Source organism: Gymnoscopelus microlampas, assembly GCF_963454915.1.
Source record: "Gymnoscopelus microlampas genome assembly, chromosome: 22".
In the NCBI taxonomy this organism is placed as follows: domain Eukaryota; kingdom Metazoa; phylum Chordata; class Actinopteri; order Myctophiformes; family Myctophidae; genus Gymnoscopelus; species Gymnoscopelus microlampas.
Window position 1 is genome coordinate 34,612,212 of NC_139959.1, and position 23,365 is coordinate 34,635,576.

The 23,365-nt window shown below is 41.3% G+C and overlaps 1 protein-coding gene across 1 annotated transcript in view; it reads left to right on the forward strand.

Moving 5' to 3' along the window:
• The first annotated feature begins 3,828 nt into the window (after nt 1–3,828).
• The window catches only part of sugct (succinyl-CoA:glutarate-CoA transferase), a 145,687-nt gene continuing 126,150 nt past the window's right edge, over nt 3,829–23,365 (forward strand). The window contains exons 1-6 of the mRNA XM_084048033.1: nt 3,829–3,948; nt 4,753–4,804; nt 5,979–6,052; nt 7,051–7,136; nt 7,837–7,887; nt 8,406–8,526. Of these exons, the coding sequence (XP_083904159.1) occupies nt 3,864–3,948; nt 4,753–4,804; nt 5,979–6,052; nt 7,051–7,136; nt 7,837–7,887; nt 8,406–8,526 (469 nt within the window). The 5' untranslated portion in view covers nt 3,829–3,863. The remainder of the gene's footprint in view (nt 3,949–4,752; nt 4,805–5,978; nt 6,053–7,050; nt 7,137–7,836; nt 7,888–8,405; nt 8,527–23,365) is intronic.

Consider the following 23,365-nt stretch of genomic DNA (forward strand, 5'->3'; position numbering starts at 1 on the left):
CTCACACAGGTGATAATATAGCCTCTGCAACGAGGTGTCTCCTCATTGACTAGGGCATTGAAGCCAAAGTGACATCGCTTGTGACGGATGCAGGGGCCAATATTATTTCAGCTGTGAGAAAGTTAGGTGTAAGTGTGACAGGGTCAAAAACGAGTGGTGAAATAATTTTTGTACTATTTTATTGATGCGTAAAAACCTGTATAATGCACTTAAACAATCATCATCTTAAATGTATTCCTTGTAATTTCCCACTGAATGTTTTAGCATGACAATGTATTTTCCCACGGTCCCTGAGCCACTTGACTTTGAACTGTATGATAGGCTGCATGACATTGACCGTGTCACTCCAGCCAATGTCCCCAGGTCACGCTGTTGGCAGAGCGAATGAGGGTGGAATAGGGCGTGGTCCACACTATACAAAAGTGGGCGCGGGCCATTTGAACAGGAGACAGGAAAAGACAGGAAAAGACAGGCACACAGGGCAGTGTGAAGGTGACAGCCGAGGGAGCAGGTTGTGCACAGCGCAGGAGAAGCCACGGAGCAAAGGTGGAGAATAAGGAGACAGCGAGACGCACCAAGCCACAAGCAACGGATGGTGAGCTGAGACGTGCCCGCTTCCAGTGACAAGAAGCCGCAGCGACAGACGAGCGACGGGGAGGAAAAGTGAGACGAACCAAGGAGCAGAGGAGACGGCCAGTGGCGATAACGTTGCGCGCCCTACACACTCATAGCCAGACATTTGTCTGGCTTGTGTGTAAGTATTATTCTATGCAACGTTACCTTCGTAAAACCACGGTCCTAAACCTCATATGTGAATCTACACTGAACAGATGAACTGGTTCTAGTTTCTATAATTGCAGGCAGCACATACGAAGACAAGAAGAGACAGAGATTCCTGGCCTAAACCCCCGCTCCATTTCGCCCATATAAGGACATTCCCCACCTTTTGCGTGTGAACCGTGATGAGTATATAGCACTTTGAATTAGCACCTGGCACTTTACTGGTTCAGTAATAGTCGGCACTTTATCGCTAAATTCATATTATTGCTATATTTTGCACAAGTCCTGTTGAGTTTTGCTTTTATTGTTGGAAGTGACCTGTGTATGTGTAATTTAGTTAGTTAGTGGGCGCCGTAGGAGGTTGAGGGTTTTAGTATTTAGTGTTATATTTTGTTTATGTGTTTCATTGTTTTATGGCCTATAGATGCCATTGTATTAGGGACAATAAAACTTACTTACCTTTTTATACAAACCTGTTTCTGTCCAGATTTCTCTATGGGATATTTGACCAAGTGTTGTTCTCCTAAAAGTGTTTATACTTACCAGGGTAAACTCGAACCTGTGAATAGCCTAGAGAAAGAAAGTGTTATAGAGGACCCTACCTCATATACAAAAGGGTGGCGTAGTCTTGCAGTATTTGATCACCATTATTATTCTCACAGTAATTACGCACCCCGCACTTTATTGTGCAATTGATATTTTATTATTGTGAGTTTAATGTGGATTGTTATTTATTTATTGAAAGAGTAAAGGGTGCCAGCATTCTAAAGAGAAGTGGCAAGTCACATGTGACAACCTGGCCACCGTCACATAAGGCATTCTGGTTGCTTTGCACATGGCTTGAACTTAGTGGTGAAGAAGTCACTTGAGACAACTCCTGGCCTGGAAGACCTACGCACAAGGTTAGTTAGTTAGTTAGTTAGTTAGTTTATTTTGGTCATGATTTCTTTTTACATTACCTTTTCAGACGTAATTAATTTGTTATCTTTTACAACAGGTCACGGAGAGTGGTGGCATACTTTAAAAGCAGCACCAGAGCAAAAGAGTTCTTGGCAGAAGTGCAGAAGTCCATGAAGCGGCCAGTCATGAAGCTCATGCAGGAGGTGGACACTCGCTGGAACAGCACCTACCTGATGTTCCAGCGTCTGTACGACGAGAGGCTGGCAGTGGGGGCAGCCCTTACCTCGCTCCCAACAGATGTGAGGCCACTGTCCTCTGAAGACTATGACACCATAGCTGCAAGCTTAAACATGCTTTCCCCATTTTACATAGCAACAGTAGAACTGTCCCTGGAAAAGAGAGTCTCAGGCTCAATGGTTATATGGACAAAAATGCTAATTCACAATTTGTTTGACCTGATTGGAAAAACAAGCCACGGCAACAACACGGCAAAACAACTGGGACAGAACTTGCTGTCATTAATGCAAACCAGGTTTGACAGCCTGGAGAGCACAACAGCACTGAACCTTGCTACACTGCTGGATCCTAGATATAAAACTTTAGGGTTCTTTAATAAAGGTCAGGCCCAGGCAGCAGTCCGACGACTGACAGGAGAATGTTCCTCTGTAATGAGAAACATATACCATCTGGCTCACCTCCAGAACAGCCATCCACATCTGCAGCAACTCCAGCAACTGCACCAGCTCGTGATGGAAATCCATCATCCACATAATATTATAATCTAAGTAAAACATTATACAAATTGAAAACTTACACTGCTGATTACTTTTATATTTGTTTGTCTTTCAGGTGTGAACCTTTGGGAACTCCTGGACAGGGATGCTTCTGAAGCAAGGAGGTCAAGGAGCACAACAGCAGATGCAACAGTGGAGGTGCAGCGGTACATGACCGATCCACCACTGGAAAGAGCACAAGATCCCCTGCTTTACTGGAGAGACCATCAAAATGTATATCCGCATCTGTTTGTACTTGCAAAAACGTTTCTATGCACGCCAGCCACTTCTGTACCTAGTGAGCGTGTTTTCTCAAAATGTGGAGAAATAGTCAGCAAAAAAAGAAACCGGCTCAGTCCAAAAACTGTAGAAAAACGTATTTTCCTAAATAAAAATCTTTAAGTTACACAAGCATACCCTATACTGTGCCATATTTCCCCACCACATCCTGTTTCCCAAGCACAATCTACCATAATAACACAGACAATACACAGCCATCTTTATTTGTATAAAGAACAAGATATTCAGTCTTTGTGTGTGAGATATATATATATATATATATACACACACACACACACACACACACACACACACACACACACACACACACACACACACACACACACACACACACACACACACACACACACACACACACACACACACACACACACACACACACATTATATTGTTTTACTGTCTAAGAGCCCCCAACTGGCCAACCTAATATTTGACTGCAGTCTTGCATTTCACCAGGAGATGTCACTATCACTGAAGCTTCGAGCAATGAACCCATTTTTGAACCGATTGGTTCAAATGGTTCAGTGGTTCAAAAAAGCTTCATTTGCCATCACTACATCAAACTCTCGACTGCAGCTTGCCTCCCAGAGTCCCAATGCCACGAATCTGCCGGCTGGAATCGCTGGATAACAAAAATGACGTACGCCGGACCTTCTATTTTATTGGAGCGTGTTCATGACAAGGGAACCAGTTAGCTCATAACGTGAACAACCTCCACATAATATTTTATTTCAAGCCCCAGTGAAAAGACAGTCATAAAACCATTTTATTTCACACAGAACTCCATCAAACAAAACAATAACGGTCTTAGGATGTATTTCTCTTCCGTGTCGTTATAGAAACAAGTTTCGTTGTGCTGAATGCAGCCCTCAAAATGCCACTTTAACTTCCTGGTGTTGCGTCGTGTTTAGTGACCCATCTAGTTCATTTACCGCAGCGTCCTCCATGTTTTTGCCATTGAGAGCAGCAACAGGTGGTGATGGTGAGGAAGAAGAACAGCGACCCCTCTGGTCAGTCGGGTTGGGTAACAGAATTCGATGGGTCACCAGATTATCCGTAACAGTGGTGTCTGCCTCCAAGCAGCACGGCAGCGTTACAACAATAACAAACATGTTGAAAACATGTGCTTCTGCTCTGTGTGCGCGAGCTTTGACGTGCACGCGCTGCGTGTCATTATCAACAACAACAACAGCAGGTATGACACATTATACAAAATATATATAATGATTATTACTAAAACTGCTTTATTATCCAGCAGTGGTGTAAAGTAACTAAGTACATTTACTCAAGTACTGTACTGTACTTTTACTTTACTGGAGTATTTCCAATTTTCAGTATTTTTACTTGTACTCTAGGTAACAGCTCAGAGACAAATATTGTACTGTTACTCCACTACAATTATTTGAAAACTTTAGTTACTATTTACTTTGTAGATTTTGATTATTATTACATTATCAAAAAAACATACATTACCCACTTCAGCCCTATTTACATTTCTGCTTTTTGAAAATAGCAGATCTACAAGCTCACAATGTGTGGCAATGTGATGCATGCATGTGCATATACATTTGAAAACTAGGTGAAATGGGACATTCTGCATAATGACTCTACTTTTAATACAAATACTTTTGTATTTCTATATCGCTATATTGATACTTTTACTTAAGTAAAACAATTAAGCACTTTTTCCACCACACCACCACACCAGTCCAGAAAAGCTGTCAATGTGGTCAAAGTCTAGAAGCCAGACTTTTACTGCGTCATGCCTCGGTTGCCTTGATAGCTTGTAGATGATTTGTTCTTTTTAGGAATGATTGTCTTATAAATGAACCTGTCGTAGGCAAGTTAGTTTTTTGAGTGGATTGAAATGCAGTCAATGTGGTTAATTATTTCTGTCTATATGAGCCGAGGACATGAATGAATGAATGAATGAATGAATCCATACAAGAAAGAAAGAAAGAAAGAATGCTGAAATGTTTGTATTCATTGTGTTTGACAGGTGGTGACAGTGTTCGGCCACTAGAGGGGGTGAGAGTGCTGGACTTGACAAGGTAAGGCATCTGGAAGTGTGAATTTTAAATTATACATCTTAAACATGTATTTTATCACGCATAATGGGTGAGGCGGCTGTGATTTTTCCACGACTTTTTAAAATGTATTTGTTAATAAAAAGATGTAAATGTTTATTCTATTTGAAAGTGAAATATTCCTTTAAAGCGAAGCTGAAATGTCCCATTTCTCTTTCTCTCTTGTGACTTGTGATAACTTTAACTTTAACTCGAACTCGGTCTAGAGAGATTTTGTTAATAAACTGTAGCCACAAGCAGTTTAGATGTTATCTGCGTCTAAGTTGCAACAAGCTCCATTGACAGTCCATTCATGAAACGAAAAGATTGTATTAAAACGATGAATAACTCACCAATGTTGCAGCTGTATACGGACAGCTTTGGTTCTCTTCTTTGTTAATCATAACATTATCATGTTATGATTAACTTTCTGTCAATAAACTCTGAGCAGCCAGAATTCTTTTCTGTGTTAGTTTGGAAGCAGTAGTTTTAAATCACAGAAAGTTGCTCATAACATGAAAATGGAAGATTCTTTTGGAAACACAATCTTAACACAGACAAAGAGGATAAGCCAAGCTTATCTGCTTTCTGTAAAACTGCAACATTGGTGTTTTTATCGTCATGTAATACAATCATATAGGACTTTTCTGTTTCATGTATGGGCTGTCAACAGCTTTGTTGCATCGTAGATAGTCTCCGTGGCCAGACTGTTGCCTCCCTCAAGTTTTCAAACGCTTCCGGTCACACATTCTGGAGCGCAGAAGCTCTGTTGACGATTAATGGGGAAAGCGGAAGCCCCGCCTCGTCTTTAGTTTTGTCTTTACAGTCGCACAAATGTATCCTAATATACATCAAAATCATCTAAGTATATATCGCTTGCTGATTAGCAGAAATGGAATAAAAAAACAAAAATGTAACATTTTGATATAACTCTGATATCTGGATGACAGACACAGTGTAGAAAGTCAATGTTAATTTACAATCTCTGAAGCCTGTTTGAATTGAACTCAACTTTGAACACAGCCAGAGAGACCGTTTTAAAACATCTGTCCCTCTCTTATACTGTGTGTGTGTGTGTGTGTGTGTGTGTGTGTGTGTGTGTGTGTGTGTGTGTGTGTGTGTGTGTGTGTGTGTGTGTGTGTGTGTGTGTGTGTGGCAGGGTGCTGGCAGGTCCGTTTGCCACTATGATTCTTGGTGACCTGGGTGCTGAGGTCATTAAGGTGGAGAGACCAGGTGGGTGGATATGACACTGTTTGAATCACTATCAACTTTATTGACACAAGCAGAGAGAGGGAGGGTAAGGATAATTTTTTTTGGAAAGAAACCGGTCAAAAGAAAAATCAACCATTATTATGTATATTTATGCTTTTTACACAGTTTGGTTGAATGCTTGATTCTGATTGGTCAATCACTGAATTCAGCTGTGTGTTATTTCTGGATAATGACCGATGAGCTCTATAACAGACCGGTGTCTAATCAAAGGCTCAGAGCACCTGCTGCCCTGCTTGATTTGATGCTGTATCCAACATGACAGCCATGTAAACAAACACACAATGTCGTTTACAGCCAAACATTGCTCTCAAGAATGTTTTGAAAAACATTTGAAGCGAGAAATAGACAATGCAGTTATAGAAAATGTATTCTATTTGATCAACACATCCTGTTGCTTTTCGAGGCGACCGTGTTGCGCTGGACGGACGGCCACACCTGGCATAAATTAATGGAATACTTTCATTACCGTAAGCACTTTGTTTTGTTGTTATTTTTAGGTCATTTTATTAATTTATTTATTAATTAGCCGTGTTATACGCGGGCTAATTCAGGCTGATTGGCTTCGCCTCAGGGTGTAATCATCCTGTCAGGGTTCATTTCTCAACAATGACCGGCGCGCCGTCAATTATCCCTTGTGTATACCATAAAAAGTAGCAGGTCTGTTGCTCCTTACGAATGGGGAATCATTGAAAATGGAAATAAACAGAATTTCCAACTGTATAAAAGTTAATGGCAAGAAGCATTGTTGCAACAAACAGAGACATAATCTACTGTACCAAACACACATCTCTGAATCTTTTCGTGCTGTGTTTATATATGTGTGTGTGTGTGTGTGTGTGTGTGTGTGTGTGTGTGTGTGTGTGTGTGTGTGTGTGTGTGTGTGTGTGTGTGTGTGTGTGTGTGTGTGTGTGTGTGTGTGTGTGTTTGCGTGTGCGTGTGCGTGTGTGTGTGTGACACAGGAGCGGGAGATGACACCAGGTCTTGGGGTCCACCGTTTGTGGGAACAGAGAGTGTTTACTTCCTCAGCGTGAACCGCAATAAAAAGGTAAACAGGAAACACACTTTGTTCAAACTGTCGTGTTGCTTCTCAAACCTTTTTAATTTCAACGACCACCCATAACTTGAGTCCCCTTTTCCACCGGGGCTGAACCGGTTCTTTCTTCCTGCCTAATTTAACTAGTTCCGTCCAGTTTGTCTTTTTGCGCTCTGGGTCTCCCGGCAGTGCAAGCCATTCTCGCTGGGCTTGCACAGCAGAGACCCAGCGGAGTGGACACAGCGAACGGGCTGTAGGAAGAGAGCATATGCAAACATAGAGGCGCTGTAATGGCCAACGTATAAATGAATAAAGGGGTTAAAATGATAGTGATGCTGTATTAACACATTTTGCTGGAGATTCCCTGGAATCCCCCCAAGAACCCCACTTTGAGAACAACTGCTTTACAGTATAAATGGGGGCGGTCCATAAATATGCGATTAAAACAAATAATGTAATGACAATATTTCATTGGACTACGCCCCAATTCCAGAGTTCCTAGTTGAGGTCATCTAAATATTTCAACTCTGCCTAGCTTTTTTCTTTTCTTTTTTCTTTTTCACATAATCAGAATTTCAATGCCAGCTAACCAAAACATACACGTTTTTGTTATGTTGGGAAAACAAAGAAATAACGGTTGAAACGTAGATTTTTGATGTCATGATGCTGTACTATACTTACAGCTGTTCTGGGGTCTGTTTTTACCCTGCAGAGCATTGCAGTGGATCTCAAACATCCTAAAGGAGTCCAGATCATCACAGAGGTACAAGTTTGATCCTTTATAGTGTGTTACTGAACCTTTGTCATGTGTTTGTACATTTCATTCATCCATCCATCCATCCATCCATCCATCCATCCATCCATCCATTCATTCGCAATTTTCAATTTAGGCATTTAGCAGACACTCTTTATCCTATTTATTTTAACTTACACTAAGCAAAACACATAGATAGAATGCAGAGAGACAGTGTAGAATAGTAGAATCACAGGTAAACCAAGAACCTAGCATCAGGTTATCTAAACAATAATAATAATCTGTACATTGAAACTGTAGGATAACAGGCAAACAATGACCATCTGTCCAAATAACCTGCTATCTAAATTGTTATATTGTGGTCAAGAAAAAACAAGCCTAATTCATTAATTAATTCAGTCACGTTTGTGTAATTGTATCAATTATGAATGTATCAATGTGTGAATAAGCGATAATCTCTCTCTTTCTCTCTTTCTTTCTCCCGTGTGTGTGTGTGTGTGTGTGTGTGTGTGCGTGTGCGTGTGTAGTTGGCAGCAGTGAGTGATGTGTTGGTGGAGAATTATCTTCCAGGGAAGTTGGATCAGATGGGTCTGGGATTCAACCAGCTGAGTGCTGCCAACCCAGCTCTCATCTACTGTTCTATATCAGGTACAACACTGATACTACTACTAATACTGCAATACTGATAATACTACGAATACTGCAATGCTGATAATATTACTACAACCCAACACTCATATACTGCATCATCTGCAGCAATACCAATTATTATAATGTTACTAGTCCATACCATGTGATGTGCGCACCCCACCCCAACTATATGCAGACGTTATGCGCTCGGTGTGGCATCCATATATTTGAACTTTTGGGTTATGTGCTTGGTGTGCATAGTTAGACTTTTGGAGAGGAGTGCTGCTGATGTCATGCTGTTAACGTGTGGTGTGGTGTTTGTGACGACCCGCCGTCAAATCGTCGCCACCCCCACAACCATGAGAACTTCATGTTTACGTTACTTGAACCTAAGCTATTTGTGCCAATACCACGACGTTCATTCGAACATTGTGCCTGTCAATGTCCGTGCGAGTGCTATATGGACATGATCTGCCTGTTCTGGCGCGTGTGCGCGTGTGTGTGTGTGTGTGTGTGTGTGTGTGTGTGTGTGTGTGTGTGTGTGTGTGTGTGTGTGTGTGTGTGTGTGTGTGTGTGTGTGTGTGTGTGTGTGTGTGTGTGTGACATCCACCCACCGCATCGGCTACAGACTCCAGCCTGCGGGGACCGTAATCGTGACACAAGCAGATCCTATAGCCTGCGAGGAGCGTATGTAACCGTGACAACAAGAGCCCATAGCCTGCACATGCGCAGTAACTCCGAAGAAAACTCTGCTCCTTGGAGTTACACAGAGTTGACAAAAGCGCAAATAAACTTTAAAGAATTGTGTTTGTCACTGTCTTCATATGCTGCGTATTATGGTAATGCCTGTGTGCAAGTTTCGCCAGTGGAGATTTTGATTGCGCAACCTACAGTTCAACAGTTATAGTCCAAAATGGGACAAAGCGAGGTTATTGCGCCACCATGAAGCCGTTTTGAACACTTTGGGGTGGTGATTCTTTCTTCACCTGCTGGGAGTGTGAGTGCAAAGTTTCACGGCGATCGGTCCAACGGTGCCATAGATTAGCTGTTCACATACAGACGGAGAGGTGCGAAAATATACGTATGTAGTCTCCGGCCTTCGGCTGCCCGGCAGAGACGATGACATTGCTTCACTTCGCACTGGTCAGGGGGAGCGAACTGAGGCGACGCTCAGTATTATAGCCAGTGTTGGGCAAGTTACTTTAAAAAAGTAACTAGTTACAGTTATTAGTTACTGCTCAAAAAAAGTAATTAGTTACTTCAAGTGCTGACCTGCTCGAGGTGCCTACAATGACATATAAAAAATACGGTGAAGCAGCATTCTGCTTTTACGGACCGACAGTGTGGAATAAACTCCCATTACACCTAAGACAGGCAGCCTCTGTCGATAGCTTTAAAGCACAGCTCAAGACCTATTTCTTCACTCTTGCTTTTAGCTGATTCATTGGTTGATTTTTAAGTCCTCACAGTATTGCCTATTTTAATGTTGTTTTATGCTTTTGCTTTTATCTTATTTTATTTTTATTTTTTTGCTTTATTGTTAAATTGGTTGTAACTGTATTTGTATTCTTGCTCTGTAAAGCACTTTGCGCTGCATTTCATGTCATGAAAGGTGCTATACAAATAAAGTTTATTATTTACTTAGTTACTAAATTATGAAAGTAACTAGTAAGAAAGAATGTATAAAATAAAATTGTAAAAAAAAAAAAAAAAAAAATGTTTTTATGTATAGCCTATCAAAATCATTTGGAAATAATATATATATATTATTTCCAAATGATTTTGATAATAATATATATATATATATATATATATATATATATATATATATATATATATATATATATATATATATATATATATATATATATATATATATATATATATATATATATATATTATTTTCAAATGATTTTGATAGGCTATACATAAAAACGTTTATTTGTTTCTTCTTCTTTAGAAATATTTTCTTTCACATCAGGATGTAATGATCATTATACTCAGAGCAATACAATAACCCACCTATCTCCCACACTCCCTCCCCAGTCAGTTATCAGTTTGAATGAATTTGATGTCATTTGCATATAGATGTGAGTGGCCTTAATTTAACTGACAAAACCTTTTTTTTTTTTTTTTAAATAAAAAACCTCTCACACTTATGCCAGTGTACTGTATCACACACACACACACACACACACACACACACACACACACACACACACACACACACACACACACACACACACACACACACACAGTTTTAGTGTTGCTCTGTGGCACAGTGAGAGAAAAGACCATTGTAGTCATTATGTAATGTAGTGGAACAATTAAACGTCTTTCTGCACTGTAGTGGCCCTGCTGCTTTCACTGCTATTTTGCTCTGAAGGCAACAAACTCAACCGTTGCGATGGGAAGCATGTCCTCCTCAACAACATACCTGCCAATCAATCTGTTTAGTTGAGTATGGGTGACATGCTGTGGCGATTTAAAAAAAAAAAGTTTTTTTTATCTGTTTAGATGGATGGAGTACAGTAACTGTAGCTCCATCTAGATCACTGCCGGTGGAGTCTTCTTTGGCGACTAGTTTTATAACCCCATGTACTTTAGTTAGGTGCTTCAGGAGATTAGCATTGCTGTTACTCGATGTGGACAATGTTTTATGTCACTGCAATGTCTTTAGCGCCCTTTATCCCCACAAATTCTAAATAATGGTTATATTTCCAAGCTGCAAACTAACGCTGCATGTCGCTCAGCTGAGACTGTGTGTGTGCTGTTGTGGTGTGTGTGTGTGTGTGTGTGTGTGTGTGTGTGTGTGTGTGTGTGTGTGTTAGCAAGGGAGGGTGTGTGTATGGCAAGACCCGCCCAACTCTGTCTCTGATTGGCTTTGGCTGACATTTTACCCCCTGTTAACCAATCATCATTCACTCCTCTCTACTTTCACTTTCTCAGTTAGAGTGAGTGGCATCGCTTGAATTTGCCTGTATCCATCCAAGCCTGCCTGTCCTGTTTAGATGACAGGCAAGCTGCTCCACGGGGTAGACGGTTCAGTTGGATCACATAATATAACGCAGTAACGCACCTTTTTAAATCACAGTAACTATAACGCCGTTACTGAATTGGAAAAGGTAACACGTTACGTTATTAGTCACCGCAAAAAGTAGTTGCGTTACGTAACTAGTCCCAACACTGATTATAGCTGGCGCCAAGATACCAAGGCGGATGAACGCTTCTTGTGAGATCAAATGACATGAGGTGCTGTGTTCGGGCGAACACGAAAATCTGAATAGAATCCTGTAGTTTGTGATGCCTCATTGTTTTTAAATCTTGTACTGTAGTGTGTGCATTTAAGACAATCTGATGAGAGAATCTTATAAGATAGGCCTATATATATATATATATATATATATATATATATATATATATATATATATATATATATATATATATATATATATATATATATATATATATATATATAGGACAGACAGACAGACAGACAGACGGATATGATATTGTTAAAAAATGATGCTAGCTTGACATGGCTTGATTTTACTCACCTCGACGTACCTTTTAGTTTTTACACCTGGGCAATAGACACTTCGCAGTTGTTACACACCGTGCAAATGTATCATTATGTTTTTCTGGGATGAGACACGGGTAATGCTTCGAATAATCTGATGTAAAGTGGGTTTTGTATTCCTTTTCCCCCCTGTCTGTAATCTACATCAATAAGATTAGACCAACCACAATCCAGACTTTTCTTTTCTCTCCTCGCGCCTCTCAGACCAGAGGCTGCAGTCACTAGTAGACGTTTTGCCAGATTGACAGGTCAGTGGCAAATGAGAGCCATACAAGAGGAGGTAAAAGGGGTGTGGCAGGTTGCAGCTCCGGCCTGTGTGCCTCAGTCTGTTAATGTCTGCAAATTAGCGAGCCAGTAGGCGGGCTCTGAGCACTGAGTAGTAAATAGAAACCACTCTCCCACAAATCCACCACACGGTTGGTATTTGCGGGAGATTTATGACCATTCGACGGTGTCCAGGAGCGAGCAGTCAGTCAGTGTGTCAGTCAGTCAGTCAGTCAGTCTGTCTGTCAGTCAGTCAGTCAGTCAGTTATCCAAACATGCATCAAAGCAGTGCAGTCTCTTTTAACTGGCCTGCAGTTCCCACAGAGCATCACTAGATGTCCCCACACACCATTTGAAAACAGGGGAGGAAACCTCCTACAGAACTTTAAGATAATTTCGGCCTATAGGAAAAACAAAAATCTGAAAGACTACTTGATCCACAGCAAATTGAAGCCATGGAACCAAGTAGCACGGGCAAGGCCTAACTACTTTAGCCCGAAACAAACGGTTAAAAACAGGACAAACAAAATATTAGCCTAAGACAGAACATCACATACAGCACCAGAAATTGTGTTTATCTGATTACTTGCCAAGTGTGTGGATTACAGTATGTAGGAGAGACAAACAACTCCATAGCAATTAGAATAAGGCAACACAGGTACACGATTAATAATGAAAAAGATACCCATTTATTAATTGTTCAACACTTTATGACACATGGGATTGATGCTATAAAAGTATGCGGCTTGGAATTCAATGACTGCTGGACAATTGGGCAGAGAAGATTCCATGAAAAAGAATGGATTACAAGACTTAGCACAAAATATCCAGGGGGTTTAAACTTCTAAACTGCCCAACATAACTGAAACTATCCACATATTCTTACTAACCTAAACAATAGAGTTGATCACCTACATCAACCACAAAGTTGAGGGGGAGATCTCATTGTTGAGTTAATGAGAATATCAATGAAAGCACATTGATACCAAGAGCCATCAACATTTGGACCATCAACAGGGAGCTAATTGTCTTCCAAATTGGAGGTGTGAACATCAGAACTATGGATATGCTAACATGTTTCCAAAACTGTATCATTTCAGTATCTACCCCATAGTCCTAAAATATAGTGTAAACACATTTTTAAATGGAATTAGGAAATAGTTTTAATCCGAGGGTATGCTGTTACCCTGACTCAGAGATTAGACGCCTCTGCCCTGCACAGTCTAATAGAAAGCACAAAGCTTTAAAAAATAAGTCTGCCTCATCCAGGCAGTTGGCCAGTAGCCACTTTGAGTGGCAGTTGGGACAAACGCAGTCAGTGGAACAAACGCAGTCCGCACCAAAAATATTTACGATTCTGTCCCTATCGGTACATAACTCGGACGGCGCTGATTCGACTAGCAGACCATCGGCTGGTCGACGCGGGCACTCGCGCCTGGAGGCGCTCGGGCGCGTCTCCTCAGCCTCAAGGTCTGCTGAGTCGGCGCGCCTCCGTCATGGCCCATAACTTATAATTATAAATTATAGTGAAAACACATCCTTAAATGGAATTAAGAAATGGTTTTACCTTTAGTCTAGGTAAACTTAATTAATTGCAAAACATGACACCCCTTATTCAAAACAGATGGCGAATGCATTCTTCTCTTTATAGGGCCTACACAGGTAATAAAATTGCCTGTGAGACCTTTATGAATTGAACCTCACAGTCAGCAGTCAGTCAGTCAGTTATCCAAACATGCACCAAAGCAGTGCAGTCTCTTTTAACTGGCCTGCAGTTCCCACAGAGCATCACTAGATGTCCCCACACACCAGCAGGAAACCCCCACACACGGCTCCACATAGGAAGTGCACAGGTTCACATTAAATGACACATGAAATTAATTTGATCCGATTCTTTATAACTCTCTTATCCTTTTATTGCTTCGTCTAATATTTCATCGCTTGAGACGATCAATTTGACACAGATCCAATTAGCCTATATAAGTCATTCAGTTCCAGACGTGTGTGTGTGTGTGTGTGTGTGTGTGTGTGTGTGTGTGTGTGTGTGTGTGTGTGTGTGTGTGTGTGTGTGTGTGTGTGTGTGTGTGTGTGTGTGTGTGTGTGTGTGTGTGTGTGTGTGTGTGTGTGCGTGCGTGCGTGCGTGCGTGCGTGCGTGCGTGCGTGCGTGCGCTGTATTCATGGTCGCTGTTGAGCAGAAACCTTGTATCTCCATATTTCTAAAACGTTTTATGTTCTTTGTCCTGTAATTGAATGCCCTACTTCGTCGTACAAGAGTGTCACGTTAAAATGGCGAATTGTGACATGTTGTGAGCTTGTAGATCGGCTGTTTTTGAAAAGTATTAACACGAGCTTGTGACTAAATAAAAACTACTGTACTTAATAACTGTTACTTCTAAAAAAGTAACAGTTCTGGTCGTGACGTCACCCATTGACGTATACAGACCTATTTTGAAGCTAATTCAGCAAATTCAAATGCACCATCTTGGAATTTCCAGTCCCGTAAAAAGCAAACCAGAAACTAATGCTATTGGCTGGAGGGGCAGCGAGGGCGGGTCATCACTCGGTAGAGCTAGCCTTGAACATTTTACAAGTAACTCTTTGACTGCCACAACATAAAACATGGTTTGCCACGCCACTGCCAGCGTTTTTCAATAGGCCCTATGCACAGCAGCCATATTGTAAGACATTCACAGGTGTTATCAATGATAATAATGAAGGCTCTGTTCTATTCTGGTCAGACAGAGTCAGGGTGCTGATATTGTGCATGTTGGCTCACTGGAAACACTCCCAAATGGCCCTTTACGGGTGTGTAACTCTGAGTTATGGGGGTCGTGGAAATCTGAAATAAAACAATCTGAGAACTACTGTGCTACACTAAATGGAACAGAGCCTTCATTAGTATCACTGGTAACACCTGTGAATGTCTTCATAAAATGGCTGCTGTGCATAGAGCCTATTGTTTTTACTAATCTTTGGAAAATCGGGGGGGAAAAAATGTCCGGTTGTGGTAATCCATTGCATAGTTGTGGCCAGTTGAATGCAGCTTGTTTTTAGCAAAAAAAACAACAGCAACGGAGATAAAGCCATTTTTCCACCACAAATAAACATAAAGTAATCAAGCTGTTTTAAAACAAAATGACATCATTTCCGGGTCTATCCTTTTCTGACAGGCAAGGGATCATTCATAGGTTAGCGAACAGCGCCATCTGCTTGAAAACTAAACTCGTCAAAGTCGTCCTTGGCAATGTGGACCTCGGGCCAACCGACGAGTGTACTCGTCCATGGCAGTCAATGAGTTAATGGGACCATCATTTATAAAAAAAACACGTATCAGGATAATTGAACGAAGACTTTAAACTAGTGACTGAAGGCATAAAGTATTTTTGACAATGTTTACTAAGGTAATGAAATCAAGTGTAAAATCTGATCAAATCCGCATTGACGGCATGTGTATGTTTTGTAATAATAATACAAATCTACAAAGTAACTAGTAACTAAAATTTTCAAATAATTGTAGTGGAGTAAAAGTACAATATTTGCCTCTGAGATGTAGTGGAGTAGTAAAAGTATTGGAAATTGGAAATACTCAAGTAAAGTACAATTACCGTACTTAAGTACAGTACTTGTGTACATGTACTTAAAGACGCACTGAAGTGACATTTTCGGTCATTTTATTTTGAAGGTTCAGCCTGAAATGTCGGCTCAACGACTCTAAACCAATCAGAAGGTCCCATCCCTTCAGGCTATGGGACGTTGGATCTCAATCACTTCAGCCGTGCGGCACACGGCTAGTGTTTGTTTACAAGTGAGAGAGAGACGGCCAGTGAAGCACGTTTGCTACTACCTGGCTTATTTCTAACCTATAATGTTTTCAGATACATATTTTAGTGTGCAGATGAAGTTTAAAATGAGTAATACACTCATCTTCAATGAGATTCAAAACGGAGTATCTCTGTAATTAAAATCAGCTGTGTTTGAAGAACGTGCAGCTATGGGAATCAAACAGGTGCATGTAATCAAGATTCATTTATTTTCATGAAGGCTGTGTTATGTCATCACGCAGCACGTTTTCGTTTACAGGAAGTAATTAAGATTGGCTTTTTAGGGACTTTAGATGTAAAAATACGCAAAAATGTTTTTTTTTCTTTTTTTTTGGCATCTATTGGTAGGTATGCCCATATGATGACCACGGATATGCTCTAAAAGTGTGAAAAACATATTTTTCATTTCACTACACCTTTAAGTTAATTTCCACCACTGTTTATTGGCTTCATTTCCAGCGGTGAATGCTTACCGCCTGGTTTGGACTTACAAGGTTTCCACCTTACAGAGACAGTGTATTTATTAGGGCTGTGAGCAGCTGTTGCCAGGCAGATTTACACACGTCTTAATGTTATTGTTGTGTTTGATTGATCGTTTGCTACGTATTACAATGTGTTGTGTTTTTATTGTCCTTGCGGCCAAATGTTTTATTTGTCGCTTTTGACGGAAAATTGGAGCAAGGCGCTTTTAAGTTATTCCAGCTGACGCACGCACGCACGCACGCACGCACGCACGCACGCACGCACACACACACACACACACACACACACACACACACACACACACACACACACACACACACACACACACACACACACTCTGAGTCTTTCCCTCTCCCCAGCCCTCTGTTGCCTTTCCTCTCTGCATTATCTCTCTCTCTCTCTCTCTCTCTCTCTCTCTCTCTCTCTCTCTCTCTCTCTCTCTCTCTCTTAGTCTCTCTATCCATCCCATCTCTATCACTCCCTTTCTTTCTTTCTCTCTCTCTATCTCCCCTGTCTCTCTCCTCTCCCACTCTCTCTCTGTTTCCCTCTCTCCCCTCTATTTCTCTTAGTCTCTCTCTCCATCCCATCTCTATCACTCCCTTACCCAACCTCTCCTGTTCTCCATCCCTCCATCCTTGTTCTCCCTCCTCCACCCCCCCCCCCCCCCCTTCCTTCCAAAAAAGACTCCATTTCCCATGAGGCCTCATTAGAGTGTGACAGCTGCTGCATGCGAGACTCTCTACATAGTTGTAGATTTATGACGTCCGACATACTGACTGGCTCACTACACACACACACACACACACACACACACACACACACACACACACACACACACACACGCACACATTTATTTTGCTATACTTGTGAGGACGATTTTAGGACGCCAATTTTATTAAACTTTTTTTAACATTAAAGCCAAAAATAGTGATCTACTAACTCGTTGTGATCTTGTACATCTGCTACTTTCAGTGCCCGACATTGGCGCACAAATGAGTTCAAATCAGGCATAACTCCAATCCTGACCCCCAAACTTGACCTCTAAATGTCTAATCCTAACCCCTAAACCTGACCTCTAAATGTCTAATCCTAACCCCTAAACCTGACCTCTAAATGTCTAATCCTAACCCCTAAACCTGACCTCTAAATGTCTAATCCTAACCCCTAAACCTGACCTCTAAATGTCTAATCCTAAACCTGACCTCTAAATGTCTAATCCTAACCCCTAAACCTAACCTCTAAATGTCTAATCCTAACCCCTAAACCTAACCTCTAAATGTCATTATAATAATTGTCCTGTTTCATTTTAACTTTATTTTTTACGGCGTAGCTCTGCAGGAGTCTAGCTGTCTTGTTTGTGTGTCCAAACTGGGATCTGCTGGATCAGTCAGTGCTACATTTCCTGTGCACACTGCCAAAGGGCCAAGGACGTATCGACTAATTTCTTTTCCCCACATTATGTCATTGAGTTCCACACTGTGTCAGGTTGTATTGTGTCGCTGTCAGGCAGAAACCGGCTTGTACAGTATCTCCATATTTCAACGTTTTCAACGCCCTATTTCCTCGTCTGTGTTTGTGTGTTTGCGCGCAAGCGGTTTAGTGTTTGATTACTCTTTAACACATTCGGTGCCAGAGGTTTATTAAAACAGGGTACATCTAGTGCTGGCATTCTTACAATTTCCGCCGCGCTGTAGTCTCCACGACGAGGACGCAGATGTAAACAAAGGCTGCATGCACGACGGTGGTGGGTCCCGTCTATCGCCTGGAACAATAATATATCTTAACGCGATCCGCCATTGCAGAGTTATCGCCCATCGAAAACGGCTCGTTTCCACCACGTTAAAAAATAAATGGAGATATGAAGCTTTTTTCTCAAGGAGTTATAATGGGTGCGGACGGGAGGCCGTTTTTTTTTGGCATGGATCCACTTCCGTCCTCTCCTTCTTTCAAGCTCTGTGAATCATTCCAAAGTTGCGTTAGAGCGCCCCATGTGGAAAAATAAATAAATAAATAAAAAAGTCTCCTTGCGGAGATCTCCGGTTATGGCACTCAACGAGTGTATTTGCAAAACCGTGAATTCCCGGTTTTGGCACTCAATGTGTTAAGATGAATTGGTATATTACACTTCAACCTGTTACTCTAAATAGAGAATAGAGAGAAATAGACAGACAGACAGACAGACAGACAGACTGTCAGTATGACAGACAAGCCAAACTCCAATACTCCAACACTCACTCACTCCACTCGTGCCTTAGTCCCACCGCCGAGCGAGGAGGAGAGGATTATATGCGACTCCGGAGGAATCAAGCAGGTTGTACTGACAGCCACATTCTAATTCCTCACTCCTGTCTGCCTGCTCGCTCACTCACTCACTCACTCGCTACTCCTGCATGTCATGTTGTATATTAGACGCTGTATTTCTCATATATGAGCTGTTAGACATGCATTCTTCCACACCATGCCCATCAAACGGCATGATTGACCCATACCAGTGTTGATTTTGACAGCACATTTTGATTTAGTTTTAGTCATTTTGTCTTTTGAGTTTTTATTTTTTATTTTTGGCGGGCCGTGATGGCATCGAAATGGCTGATTTTCACTTAGCTGCATGCCGAAAATAGCTACAAGCTCACAACGTGTTGCGCTGTGACACGTTGTGAGCTTGAAGATCTGCTATTTTTTGTCTTAGTTCTACTGGATCCTCTTCGCCACTAGTATTCCCCCAAACATTTTAATCATTTTTTATTTGTTGATGAAGTTGTCAGTATATTTAGTCATAGTTTTAGTCATCATAGCTTAGTTTTTATTTTGTTTTCGTATGTGAAAAAAGGTAGTCGACAGACATTTTTCGTCATAGAGTTAGTCGACGAAATCAACACTGACCCGTACCCATTATTTAATTTGCTGCTTCAGTAGCTTTGGCCACTGCTTTTCGGATGTTTAAAGGTAGGGTAAGTGATATTTTTGGGTTAAAACAAAAAGTATTTTGTTAAAAGGTTAAAGCACTATATTCTGATAGTAATCATTGCTATAGAGCAGTGGTAACCAACCTTTTCAAGCCCAAGAGCACGTTTTGTTTCCAATTGTAAGCCATGATCTACCACTAAAATATGTTTTAAAAAAACGCTTATCACGATTGCAATTTCTGACAGGCTCAATGCATTTGCATACATCCACATAAACACTAGTAGTTTAAATAAGAATAAAGATGATGGTTATATAATCAATGCCTAAATATTAAGAAAAACGTATTAGAAATATAAATATTAGGACAAAAATACAAAAACGTCTTTGTCGAGTTATTTTTAAATTAAACAAAACACAAAGGACATGAAATAAATTGCTTTTACATATTTCTTCTCTTCAATGCACAATATTTAGTTTCTCAGTTCTCAATTTCTCGGAATTTTCACATTTACAGATATTCTGTTCAAATGACAAAAATGCATCCATGACCATATATTTGCACAGATATGGTGACAGATACAATACTCTCAGGATCAGCCCACCTTTAATGAGACTTCTGTGACTGCACATTATCTGCAAGCCATTTGAAATCTGGTTGATACTTAGTGAATGCCAGTCTGAGGCAGTCATTAAGATGTGAGTCAGTCATACAAGTTCTAAACTTGGATTTTATTATTTTCAAGTAGGCATGCAGCTTAAGTGCACAAGACACAATCAGGGGGATACTTCACAAGTGACCAAAAGTCCAGGTTTCTAGCTCTGCCCTCCAGTTGGTAGTCAGTTAGTTGTTCAAAAATCTCCATTTCAACACCTGTAGTTAATGTAAACACATCCTGCATTTTAACTGACTATGTCAATACTGAGGAAAGGGTTTGATACAAAAGAAGCTACTTAACTCATGCCTTGTACCTCAACAAATCTACAGCCAAATTCTGATTTCAGTTTGTTCAATTGGGCACAGAACTGTTCGGGATGAAAAGCAGTTGTCTGTGAGGTTTTGTGACACCTTCTCAAGATTTGGGAAGTGTGTCAGCCTTGCATGTTTTATCTGAGAGCTCCACCAATCGAGCATCCTTTTTAATGCGTTGACTGCACTGATCGAAGTTTGCGGGCCTTGGGTAGACAACCCGGCCTGGTGGAGATTGGCAGAGATCTGCGCTCTGAGGAGGACCATTCTAGTTAGACTTTTGAGGTATTTTTACTTTACTGGAGTATATCCAATATTCAATATTTTTTACTCCACTACGATTATTTCAAAACTATAGTTACTAGTTACTTTGCAGATATCAATTTAAATGTATATATAACCACTTTAGCCCTATTTTATAACTATCTGAAATAAATAGCTGATCTACAAGCTCACAACATGCATCACGCGTTGTGAGCTTGTAGATCTGCTATTTTCAAACATGATTGTACTTTTACTTTTGGTACTTTAAGTATATTTTGATGCCAATACTTTTGTACTTTTACTCAAGTAACATTTTGAACACAGGCCTAAAAAAGTATTTCTACATTGTGGTATTGCTACTTTTACTTAAGTAAAATATCTGAGTACTTCTTCCACCACTGCTTGTGCTGAAATGCGATCTCCTGCGATGGTACTTTGTAACGTTGTAGAACACTGTTTGAAGATTTAACTCCAGCGTTCTCCACTGAAAAGGCTTGCATGTCACGAGACTGCGCTCGTTATTTCTTGAGCGCGACCCGCGAGCTGAATTATGTGTGCGCGGAAAGTACAGGAAAACAACGCCGCATGGCTTCCCTTGGACCAGCGTTGCCAGGTATTGTGAGAGAAACAAGCAGCCAGGTCCTTGAAAAGAAGTCCAAAATAAGCGAATAGGGCAGTTCAGTCCAAATGTATTGTCGAATGTTGTTTTAGAGCAGTGGTTCACAAACATTTTCATGTTAAGGACGAATATATTGGGGGTCCTTGAAGGACCCCCAATATATTCAAGCGACTTTACAGAAAAACAAGCCCAAAGTAGCTTATAATAAGCAGACTTGGCAACACTGCCTTGGACGCACTAGCCTAGTCTACACTTCACAAATTCTGTGAATTGTGATGGCTGCCCGTCTGCCACCGGGCCCACCCCGCGATCGACTTAGAAGGCTTTGATGATCTACCAGTAGATCGTAATCGACTGGTTGGTTACCCCTGCTATAGAGTGTTTGTTCAGTAACAGGAGTCTCCATGTCTCTCCAGCTCTTTAATAAACAGAAAATACATTTTCCGGTAGGTGTCAAAATCTCAGCCAATCAGGAGAAAGTACCCATTTTTAAGCTTCATTTTTATAGTGTTCCAGTTCCAATTTTGCCTGCTCATTTCTTAGTGTCATCACTTCCAATTTCACTTGTTTAATCTATATCCTGATTGAGTTCTCTATCCTGATTGGATAGCATTGGAAATGAAACTGAAACAAAAATGCATTTTCTGTTTTATAAAGAGCTGGAGAGACAAGGAGACTCCTTTTACTGAAAAAACACTCTATAGCAATGAGTACTATCAGAATATAGAGCTATTTAACACTTATTTTAACCAAAGAAAATCACTTACCCTACCTTTAAAAATGCACTTCATTATCTCTTCCAGTTTAACCTAGTGGGACACTTTCACTCTCAGACCGTTCAACACACGCATATATGCACATATTATGTTTACATTTTGAGGTTATGGAGCAGATCAATGTGTTCACCCCCATCTCCTACACAGCGTAGCCATGGTGTCCATCCCATAGCCAGAGGAGACTCTGTCCATCCAATAACAGAACAGTTTGGCGGTCAACACTTTCGGCGAGTGGACGAGAACAGGCTGAATTGAACGCTGGATGTACGCTCGCTGTTTGACGCCGCAAGCGGCTTGGGGAGCTCACTCTCTCCAGACAGACAGACAGACAGACAGACAGACAGACAGACAGACAGAGTGTATTCCAGATGTTCAGTGAATGTTTGAGGTTTGGTTGAAGCTCACACTAATCGTCTTCACAGGCAATTAGAGAGCATCTCACAGGGTGTGTGTGTGTGTGTGTGTGTGTGTGTGTGTGTGTGTGTGTGTGTGTGTGTGTGTGTGTGTGTGTGTGTGTGTGTGTGTGTGTGTGTGCGTGCGTGCGTGCGTGCGTGCGTGCGTGCGTGCGTGCGTGCGTGCGTGCGTGCGTGCGTGCGTGCGTGCGTGTGTTAGAGTTGAAGTTATGCCTGATTTAAATACTTAATTGCACTCTGGTGTCACACACCAAACATGACATTTGTAGATCGTCTATTTCCGACTTTGAATTAAGGTTAAAAATGGCCCAAAGAAATTGGATTAATAACATCGCCGTCCCAAAATGTTGAGGTCCCTCGCAATTGTTGTTATAGAAACGTGTGAAAGAGAGAGACAGAGAGAACATGTGTATCTCGTTATGTAGTAGGGGGACATGTAGCCCCCTCGATATGTCACTCTCTCTTCCTCTCTGGCTTTTCTCTCTCTGTTCCGTCCATGACACAGTCCCACACGCACGCACGCACGCACGCACGCACGCACGCACGCACGCACGCACGCACGCACGCACGCACGCACGCACGCACGCACGCTCGCTCGCACGCACGCACGCACGCACGCACGCACGCACGCACACACGCGCTCACGCACACGCTGTGTGGTTGTGTTTGTGACGTGTTGAGGTTTTTGTCCTGCTGTGTCAGAGGAAACGGTGACCTGCAAAACATTTAGAAGATACTGAGGTTTTAGAAGAAAAAAAACACT